At 50.9% G+C, this 10,497-nt stretch overlaps 1 protein-coding gene across 3 annotated transcripts in view; it reads left to right on the forward strand.

Moving 5' to 3' along the window:
- Positions 1 to 10,497, forward strand: part of CUL9 (cullin 9) — a 37,155-nt gene that overhangs the window by 12,379 nt on the left and 14,279 nt on the right. For 2 of the 3 annotated variants that reach the window (XM_081828289.1, XM_081828290.1), the window contains exons 11-25: positions 285 to 534; positions 624 to 729; positions 1,267 to 1,494; positions 1,765 to 1,855; positions 1,976 to 2,147; positions 3,781 to 3,886; positions 4,170 to 4,265; positions 4,530 to 4,705; positions 5,202 to 5,335; positions 5,669 to 5,848; positions 6,010 to 6,119; positions 6,215 to 6,397; positions 6,528 to 6,688; positions 6,973 to 7,201; positions 7,296 to 7,485. In XM_081828289.1, the coding sequence (XP_081684415.1) occupies positions 285 to 534; positions 624 to 729; positions 1,267 to 1,494; positions 1,765 to 1,855; positions 1,976 to 2,147; positions 3,781 to 3,886; positions 4,170 to 4,265; positions 4,530 to 4,705; positions 5,202 to 5,335; positions 5,669 to 5,848; positions 6,010 to 6,119; positions 6,215 to 6,397; positions 6,528 to 6,688; positions 6,973 to 7,201; positions 7,296 to 7,485 (2,412 nt within the window). The remainder of the gene's footprint in view (positions 1 to 284; positions 535 to 623; positions 730 to 1,266; positions 1,495 to 1,764; positions 1,856 to 1,975; positions 2,148 to 3,780; positions 3,887 to 4,169; positions 4,266 to 4,529; positions 4,706 to 5,201; positions 5,336 to 5,668; positions 5,849 to 6,009; positions 6,120 to 6,214; positions 6,398 to 6,527; positions 6,689 to 6,972; positions 7,202 to 7,295; positions 7,486 to 10,497) is intronic. The other variant, XM_081828291.1, reaches the window with a different exon arrangement.

Here is a 10,497-nt window from a genome sequence, read left to right on the forward strand (position 1 = left end):
TAGCTACCATTTAATAATAATAAGTAATTGTAAGACTGTATGAGATTAAAAATGTCTGTGTTGAACATGACAGTGTCTGCCATACTAAACTTTTTTCCAGATGCAGCTAGCTATATATTTGGGGCCAGAGAAGAAAATCCCCCACAGTTTGATACAAACTACAGACATCCTCCAAACAGGAGGAGAATTTGGGGGTGATTTTCTGGACCTGCCCAGTTCTTGGTTTGACCAACTTGCATGACTCCTCTTCATACTCGTTTTTTTCCTCCCATGTGTCCGGGCAGCAGCACTGGAAACCCCTGGTGCCCAGGGCCAGGATGGGTCCCCTGAGCGCCTGATCCGATCCCTGGTGGGGGGCCCGTCTGCAGAGCTCCTTCTGGGCTTGGAGCGGGTGCTGTGCCGTGAGGGCAGCCGAGGGGGTGCTGTGAGGCCCCTGCTCAAGCGCCTCCAGCAGGAGACCCAGCCCTTCCTCCTGTTGTTGAGGACTCTGGATGCCCCGGGGCCCAACAAAACTCTGCTGCTGACCGCACTGAGGTGAGGGGCCTCTTGGGGCACCCATGCATCAGAGGTGAGGGGGGGCCCGCAGACCGCAGGGACTTCGCTTATTTCCATTCCCTCACCAGGATCATGACCCGGCTGCTGGATCACCCTGAGGCGATGGCCCTCCCCTGGCACGAGGTCTTGGAGCCCTGCCTCAACTGTCTCAGTGGCCCTAGCAGCGACTCTGAGGTATCAGAACCCTGGGGAGCGTGGGGGAGGGAAAGGCTGCATCTGGGGCACCAGCTACCTTGTGAGGCTCTGCAGGGCAAAATGGCCTTTCTGGGTGGGTCTGAACAATGAGAGGGGTGGAGAGAAAGGAATGTTATCTAAGAGTCCTCAGAACTGGGGCCTTTGAAGTATAAATCTTTGGGCTGCAGCTGGATTTTAGATTCTGGGTTTAGAAGCCCACACTCACCAGGCCAAACATTCCTGACTCTCCACCCTTCCGGGTTTGTGCGTTGTGGACCAAGGCTCAGGCACCAAGGTGGGCTGTTGAGAGAGCTTCGCCCTGGCAGGAAGAAGCATCGGAAGCTGTGCCCAGGCTCTGCCGGCTTGGGAGTCCCAGCACCCTACTGCTCTGTCCCAACCTTCTTTGGTACTCTCCTGCGCTTTCCAGGTTCTCCAAAATCTCATCCCACCACATTTGCTTTTCTAAACCCACCCCTCATCCCTTCTGGGGCCCGCCCTTTGTTTCCCATACATTAATCTCTGTGGCTCTGGGCTCAGATTGTTCAGGAGCTGCTCTGCTTTCTGCATCGGCTGGCCTCAATGCATAAGGACTATGCTGTAGTTCTCTGCTGCCTGGGAGCCAAAGACGCCCTCTCCAAAGTCCTGGACAAGCACTCGGCTCAGCTGCTGCTGGCCTGTGAGCTTCGGGACCTCGTGACAGAGTGTGAGAAACATGCCCAGCTCTACAGTAACCTCACCTCCAGCATCCTGGCTGGTTGCATTCAGGTGAAGAGACTTGGGGAGCCAGAGCTGAGGGAGAACAAAAGCCAGAAGCAGGGGAAGGGGATTCAGTGTGGGTCCCTGTTTGGCACAAGTAGCAAATCTGGGGCACTTGTTTCCCAAGCGTTCCCCCACGTGGTCCTGTTCTCCCAAAATGTGTGAAGAAAGGGTTTGAGTGTTTTGTTGCCCTTGGCTTGTTCTCCATACATGTTTCTCTATGTTCTTCATATTCTGCCTTCCTCCCCGCGCCCCTTCTCTCTGATGTTCCGGCTGCAGATGGTGCTGGGCCAGATCGAAGACCACAGACGGACCCACCAACCCATCAACATCCCCTTCTTTGACGTATTCCTCAGGCATCTCTGCCAGGGTTTGTGCCCCCATCTGCTTTCTCCTGGCTCGCACCCCAGTATTTGTTCTCCCTGTCCCTTGCCTTTCTTCTCTGTCACCTAACCAGGCCGTGACGGCCACCCCTCCCCTCTGCCCCCAGGCTCCAGTGTGGAAGTGAAGGAGGACAAGTGCTGGGAGAAGGTGGAGGTGTCCTCCAACCCACACCGGGCCAGCAAGCTGACGGACCGCAACCCCAAAACCTACTGGGAGTCCAACGGCAGCACCGGCTCCCACTACATCACCTTGCACATGCACCGTGGTGTTCTTGTCAGGTAGGAACATGCCCACGCGCGCATATGCGTGCACGCACACGCGTGCGCGAATATTTCCACACACCCCAGTATACATTCTCCAAGCACCCACATACGCAACTCTGTAAACCCGATGCGTGAGGGACACACTCAAACCCATTTTGTGCAGTGAACAGATGGACACATTGATCCGCATTCCTTGTGCAGTGTAGACATCCTCGTTCCCTGAGCCTGGTGACATGCTCCTCCCACCAGGGACAGAAGTCACTGCCCTGTGCATTGTGTTGAGGGAGATTGAGAACTTCCTCATTCACTCTTCCCATGGGTGCTTGTTTAATGTATACTCTGTGCCAGGCACTGGGCCAGGGTCTGGGGCTGTAAGGACAATAAGATATGGTACCCGTCTTCGGGGAACCTGTGGTCTTGTTGGGGAGCTAGCCTGGAAAATCAGTAAGAGTAAGAAGAGGTGACACGGACCCTGAGGCCAAGTGAGAGGCTAGAGAAGGCTTCCAGAAGGAGGGGTTAAATGAGCTGAGCTTTGAAATTAGCTACATAAAGAGAGGGCAGTGGCTAGCCCAGGCAGAGGGACAGCATATGTGCAAAATGGAAATAAGAAACACAACGATGTGTTTGGGGGAAGTTTAAGTAACTGTGTTTGGCTGGAATGTAGGGTGTGTGTCGTGAAATGGCAGGAGACAAAGCCAGAAAACAAGGCAGAGCCAGACCACAGAGAGTTTTGTGAACTAAGAAGTTTGAGCTTTATTCCAAAACTGGGGGAGCCACTGAAGGATTTTTAAGAAGAGAAGAGACAAAACTAGATTTTTTTATTTTTATTTAGAGAAGTCACTCTTGGAGCACCTGGGTGGCTCAATTGGTTAAGCATCTGCCTTCGGCTCAGGTCATGATCCCAGGGTCCTGGGATCGAGCCCCATGTTGGGCTCCCTCCTCAGTGGGGAGTCTGCTTCTCCCTCTGCCTCTCCCCCTGCTTGTGCTCTCTCTCTCTTTATCAAATAAATAAATAAAATCTTAAAAAAAAAAAAGAAAAAAGAAAAGTCATCCTGGCGATTGTGGGAGTTTGGGTTGGAGGCCAGAGAGTTGGAAGGTTTATGCAGTGGTCTCATTGAGAAACGAATGTGTTCAGTTAGGCAGAGGGAATGGGAATAGTGAAGGGGTGGCGGACCGACACATCTCAAGGACCAGAATCTCCAGGATGCGCCGTTGACATGAGGGAAGCGGTGAGCAGAAGTCACAGTGACAGAGCACTCTAGGGAGATGGCAGTTTTCTTCCCAAGAGGGATGTAGAAAGGGGAGCAGACTTCTATGGATGGATGATACTTCCATTTGGGCATGCTGACTTTGAGGTGCCTGTGGGGTGTGACATGGAAATGTCTGGTACACAGCATGAAAGCTGAGAGGAGCCGTCTAGGGTAGAGATGTGGATTTAGAGTCATTAGGGTATTAGTTTTTGATTGAAACTATGGTTTTAAATAAAGTCACTTTGGGGGAAGGTAAGAGGAAAGCAGAGGCTCAGGGGAAGACTGACACTTAAGGAGGCAGCAGAGGGACAGCAGGCTGAGGAGGAAGTGGTGGCTTGAAGTCATTTTGAACAAAGACCAGGGCCCCCGTTCTAACTGATTGTTTTCTCCTCTCCCAGGCAGCTGACTTTGCTCGTGGCCAGTGAGGACTCAAGCTACATGCCGGCCAGGGTGGTGGTGTTTGGGGGCGACAGCGCCAGCTGCATCAACACTGAGCTCAACACGGTGGGGACCCTGGTGCCCCCCCGCCTTGACCTCACTCCCCATCCTTCTGTCCCAGGACCTCCTTTAAAGGACTCAGTCCGTGGAGGATTCCCACGTTCCTTCCCCCAGGCAGGCTTTGCCTCCTAAGCAGTGAGAGCAGAGTTTGGCATGCACATTTGCACGGGTCTGTGGGCTCAGTGCAGAAGTGAAGCGCGCACACCATCACAAGATGCGGTTGCTGACAGTCCCTCCACCCCCACTGCCGGAGGTGACAGTCCTCTCTCCTTCTCCCCTACGCTGTCAGGTGAATGTGATGCCCTCCGCCAGCCGGGTGGTCCTCCTGGAGAACCTGAACCGCTTCTGGCCCATCATCCAGATCCGCATAAAGCGCTGCCAGCAGGTAGGGTGAGGGAAGAGGCTGAGCTGGGGATCATGGGGTGGCGCAGGGTCTTCATAGTGATTGTCTCCCCCAGCATGTGGGGGCCAGGCCCAGGCCATGCATCTGCTGGGGGGATGGCCCAGGAGTCTGTTGAGTTCCAGAGATGTGGGAATGTCTCACATGCCTCCGGGGAACTCAGGACCTGAGGCCTGGCTTTTTTTTTTTTTTTGGTAGTGCTTGGTGGCTGGGTGGCTTAGGTGGTAGACAAGTCTGTGCATGTTACAGGGCGGCATCGACACCCGGGTTCGAGGCGTGGAGGTCCTGGGCCCCAAGCCCACTTTCTGGCCACTGTTCCGGGAGCAGCTGTGTCGCCGGACATGTCTCTTCTATACCATTCGGGCACAAGCCTGGAGCCAGGACATAGCGGAGGACCGCAGGCGCCTCCTCCAGCTCTGTCCCCGGTGGGTGGAGCAGGCAGCGGGCCGGGTTGAAGAGAGGGAGGGGAGGTTAACACAGCAGGAGGACACTGTTCAGCAGTAGGTGGTGGGAGGGGTGCCTCGGTGGCTCAGTTGGCTGGGCATCGGACTCTTGGTTTTGGCTCAGGTCATGATCTCACAGTCCTGGGACCGAGCCCCGCGTTGGGCTCTGTGCTCAGCATGGAGTCTGCTTCAGATTCTTTCTCCCTCTCTCTCCCACTCACTGTTTCTCTCTCTCAAATAAATAAATAAAATCTTAAAAAAAAAAAAAAAGTAGGTGGTGGGAGACTTCTGCAAGAGTCTGAAAGGTGAGGCAGCAGCTAGGACACGAGGGGAAGGGGGCACGGGGGCAAGTGTGCGCTGATGGCAGCAAGCTGGGTACGGGACCAAGCACAGTGAGGGTGGGAGCTGACTGTACTTGAGTGGAGGCCGCAGGGAAACTTGTGTCTTCGACCCTTGACCACACATTCCTTATTCCCAGACTCACCAGGGTTCTGCGCCACGAGCAGAATTTTGCTGATCGCTTCCTCCCTGATGACGAGGCCGCCCAAGCACTGGGCAAGACCTGCTGGGAGGCCCTGGTCAGCCCCCTGGTGCAGAACATCACCTCCCCTGGTAACCATCCCGACCCCTGGCCGCACTAACCAGCCCCTCGTAATGATTCCCAGGGATCACCTGGGTGATCACCTCTTGGTTCTCTTGGTCTGTCTTTATCCCTGAAGGCCTGTCGCCTCAGTGTTTCTCTCCTTCCTGCCCCAGAGACTGCTCCCTGAGACTCTGGTATTTGAATCCTCTCCTCCACCCCACCCCCACCCAGACTCCAGCTGAAGTAAGCCTCGGCCCGGCTGCCCCCCAGACCTTTTTGTGTAATTGGGCCTTTTCTCTCCTCTTCCTGGGCTCTCTGTCCCCCTATTTCCCATCACCTGTTTCTGACCTGTCTTCTTTTAGATGAGGAGGGTGTGAGCTCCCTGGGATGGCTGCTGGATCAGTACTTAGAGCAAAGGGAGAGCTCTCAGAACCCACTGAGTCGAGCAGCATCCTTTGCCTCTCGAGTTCGTCGCCTTTGTCACTTGCTGGTGCATGTGGAGCCCCCGCCTGGGCCTTCTCCTGAGCCATCCACTCGGCCCAGTAAGTCCCAGCAACGGCCTGTTGAGCTGGCTTCTCCCCATCTTGGATCTTACTCTCTCTGACTGCTTCACTCTGGGCCTTTCCAGGGGTCAGTACCCAAGACCCCTGGGTCCACTCCAGGGCTGAGACCAAGCCACTTCCCTTGCCCTCTGTCTCCACAGTCAGCAAGAACAGTAAGGGCCGGGATCGGAGCCCCGGGCCCTCAGCAGCCCTTCCAAGCAGCAGCCTGAGGAACATAACGCAGTGCTGGCTGAGCGTGGTGCAGGAGCAGGTGAGAGCAAGGAAGCTGCAGTCGGGCGGGGGGGTGGCGGGTGTGGGTGCGGGGCGGCCAACCTCCTGAATCTGCTGTTCCTTCTCCCTTCTCAGGTCAGCAGGTTCCTGGCCGCAGCCTGGAGGGCCCCCAACTTTGTGCCTCGATACTGTAAACTCTATGAGCATTTGCAGAGAGCAGGCTCAGAGCTCTTTGGGCCTCGGGCAGCCTTCACGCTGGCTCTGCGCAGTGGCTTTTCGGGCGCCTTGCTCCAGCAGTCCTTCCTCACCGCTGCCCACGTGAGTACCACGGTCACCTCCCGGTCACCCGGTCACCCGGTGCAAGCTCGCCTCTCACCTCCTCTCACCCCCCACTCTCCTGCTCCACGCCCTCTTCATGCTTGGCCGGTGCCCTTTCCATTGCCCCCAGATAAGTGAGCAGTTTGCCAGGCACGTCGACCAGCAGATCCAGGGTGGCCTGGTTGGCGGAGCCCCTGGAGTGGAAATGCTGGGGCGGCTTCAGCGGCACCTGGAGCCCATCATGGTCCTTTCTGGCCTGGAGCTGGCCACTACTTTTGAGCACTTCTACCAGTGAGTGCAGGTCTGAGAGGTAGGGGAGGGGAGGCCTGGAGTCTAGAGAGGGTGAAGGTTTGAGTCTTGGTGGGAAGAGGGGGGAGGAGGCAGTGGAGAGGAGAGATTAAGATACAAAGATGGCCGAGGCACTGGTGGAAAGGGAGTAGGGAGGGAGAAGGGAGGCAGGGCCTGTGACCCAAGCCTGCCGTGACAGAGGAACCTACATTCTGGAGGGGCAGGCAGGGCGGCCGGGCCGAGCTGCCGCCGCACTGAGGCTCGGCCCTGCTCTGCGTGTGCTGCAGGCACTACATGGCAGACCGTCTCCTGAGCTTGGGCTCGAGCTGGCTGGAGGGGGCTGTGCTGGAGCAGATCGGCCTCTGCTTCCCCAACCGCCTCCCCCAGCAGATGCTGCTCAGCCTGAGCACCTCTGAGGAGCTGCAACGCCAGTTTCACGTCTACCAGCTCCAGCAGCTCGACAAGCTGCTCTTGGAGCAGGAGAATGAGGAGGAACAGGGCCTGGAAGAAGAGGAGGTAAGAGCAAGGGAAATGAGTGGGTGAACAGGAGAGCAAAAGACTAGACCAAAGAAGGGAGCCCAAGAGCCCTTGAAATCCTTCTGTCTCTCAGGAGGAAGCAGAGGAAGAGGAGGCTGAGAAAGAACTATTTATCGAAGATTCGAGTCCAACAGTTTCCATACTGGTCCTGTCACCACGCTGCTGGCCGGTCTCCCCACTCTGCTACCTGTACCATCCCAGAAAGTGCCTTCCCACTGAATTCTGTGATGCCCTTGACCGCTTCTCCAATTTCTACAGCCAGAGTGAGGAGATAGGGACAGGCAATTGGAGATTGGGGTGAGATTTGGGGTGGCAGGAGAGGAAGAGGAGAGGACCTGTGGACAGGAATGCGTAGATAGGAAGAAAAATGGTCTCTAGGGACAGCAGTCTCCTAGGGAAGGGGGAAAAGGTGGGTTAGATCTTTCTTAATGTCTCTCATCATTGCCTTCACTTTTGTATGAATTTGTTCCATTTTTCTTTTTCTAACTTCAAGTTGCATGCTTACTTAATTTTTACCCTTTTTAGGCTTCTTTCCAAGTAAAAATGTTTAAGGCTATTCATTTTCCTCTCAACATTACTTTAGCTGCATTCAGTTTCGGGTGTTTTTGTTTTTTAGATTTGTTTTTCTTGTGGTACAGTTTTCAGTCAAGTACGCAAGTCTTAATTATGACTTAATGAATTTTATATACACATATCCTCCCATAACCACCCCCAGAGCATTTCCAGCACCCCAGACTTCTTGCTTCATGTCCCTTTCTAGTTAGTGTGTTTTTCCAAGAGAAACCATTGTTCTTCCTTTTATCACCATAGATTCTTGTCTGTATTTGAACATCATATAAACGGAATAATAGGGTATATACTCTGCTGTGTTCAGTTTCTTTCAGTGGGTGTAATGTCTGCAAGGGCTATCCAGGTTGTCAGTTGTATCATTACTTTGTTCTCTGTATTGTGGATTCCTTCCCATTGTATGAGTATCTTTACCCTTTCTGCTGTTGATGGACATTTGGGCTGTTGCCTAAATTTTTATTATGCTGTGTGTATTTAGTATTTTTTTAGTTCTGAGAATATTCTAATTTCCATTATTATTTCTGTTTTGATCTGTTACTTTATGAGTCTGTTTTAAAATTCCCAAGCCAGTTTTTCTTCATTTAGTTGTCTTTTTGTTTTAGATTTCAGACCTCATTCCATTGTGGCTAAAGAACGTGGTTTCTTTGATTCTAAATCTTTGCAATGTCTTGAGACTTCCTTTATGGCCTAGTGGATGGTCAGATTTTATAAGTGTTCCATGTGTGATTAAGAAGAATGTGTATTCTTCAGCTGCTGTTTAAAGGCTTTTACACACATTCCACTAAATTGACTTTGTTCATTGTATTCTTCAAATTTTCTGTAACCTTACTCATTTTTGTCTGCTTGATCTATTACTGAGAGAGGTGTATTAAGATCTATCATTATGATAGTGAATTTTTAAAAAGATTATTTATTTGAGAGAGAGAGCGCGCAAGTACGACCTAGGGGGAGGGGCAGAGGGAGAAGCAGACTCCCTGCTGAGCAGGGAGCCCGAGTTGGGGCTCGATCCCAGGACCTTGGGATCATAACCTAAGCTGAAGGCAGCCGCTTAACCGACTGAGCCACCCAGGCACCCCGATAGTGAATTTTTAAACTTTTCATCAGGTCAGCATTGCTTTATATATTTTTTGACTATGTTGTTAGATAAAAGTTTAGGGGTACCTGGTGGGTGGCTCAATTGGTTAAGCATCCGAACTCTTGATTTTGACTTAAGTCATGATCTCAGGGTTGTGAGACTGAGCCACTCTTTGGGCTCCACGCTGGGCATGGAGTCTGCTTAAGATTCTCTCTCTCTCTCTGCCCCCCCCCCACCACGAGCTCGCACTCTCTCTCTCTCTCTCAAAATTAAAGTTTAGATAGAGGCGCCTGGATGGCTCAGTCAGTTAGGCATCCAACTCTTGGTTTTGGCTTAAGTCATGATCTTGGGGTCATGGGATCAATCCCTGTGTTGGGCTTCATGCTCAGGGGCGAGTCTGCTTGTCCCTCTCCCTCTGCTCCTCCCCACCAACACACCACTCTCTCTCTCTCTCTCAAGTAAATAAATAAAATCTCTTAAAAAATAAAGTTTAGATAAAAGTTTCAAATCATTTGACAGTGTTGTCCAGTAGAACTTTCTGCAGTGATGGAAAAGTTATTTTCTGCACTCTTCAGTATGATGGTCATTTGTGGCTACTGAAATGTGACTAGTTCGACTGAGGAATTGAGTGTTTAATTTTATTTACTTTAACCAGTTTAAATACCCACATGTGGCTACCATAATGGACTATGCAGGTTTAAAATCTTAATTAAACTTTATTATTATGAAATGAGCTTCTTTCTTTCTAGTAAAGCTTTTTCTCTCAAAGTCTGTTTTTATCTGGTGTTAATAATATACCAGTTTTCTTTGGCTAGGGTTTTTCCAGAATATCTTTCTATCCTTTTACCTTGTCAGGGGAGAATGATAATTCTTTTGGGTTTCTTTTATTGTGGTGAAAGATGAATATAAAATTTGCCATTTAACCATTTTTTAAGATTTTATTTTTAAGTAATCTCTACACCCAACGTGGGGCTCGACTTACAACCCTGAGTTCAAGAGTCATATGCTCCACTGACTGAGCCAGCCAGGTGCTCCTCCATTTTAACCATTTTAGGTGGACAATTCAGTTATCCTTTTACTTAAATTTTTTTAAAATTTGGAAATAATTTCAAATTTACAGAAAAATGGTAATAATACAAAGAACACTCATACACTCTTTTTTTTACAAGACTTTATTTGAGAGAGAGAGAGAGCACAAGATGGGTGAGGTGCAGAGGGAGGCAGAGGGAGAAGCAGACGCCCAGCTGAGCAGCGGAGATCATGACCTGAGCCAAAGGCAGACACTTAACTGACTGAGCCACCCAGGTGCCCCAGGAACCCTCACATACTCTTTATACAAGTTTACCTTTTGTTAACATTTTGCCCTGTTTCCTTTTATCATTTGCTCTTTGTGTATATATACATTTATAAAATGTGTATTTGTGTGTGCATACACACACATACACACACACACACATTTTTTCCCCTTGAACCACTGAGAGTAAATTGTATATATGCTGGCCTGTTGCCTCTAAATACTTGGATATATATTTCCTAAGAATCATGGTGCTCTCTTACATAATAATAGTTCATTTATCAGTTTCAAAAATTTAACATTGGTGTAATACTTTAAATCTATTTTTCTTTTTTTTTT

The sequence above is a fragment of the Leptonychotes weddellii genome, chromosome 8 (assembly GCF_054177405.1).
Source record: "Leptonychotes weddellii isolate Sample4059 chromosome 8, ASM5417740v2, whole genome shotgun sequence".
NCBI lineage: Eukaryota > Metazoa > Chordata > Mammalia > Carnivora > Phocidae > Leptonychotes > Leptonychotes weddellii.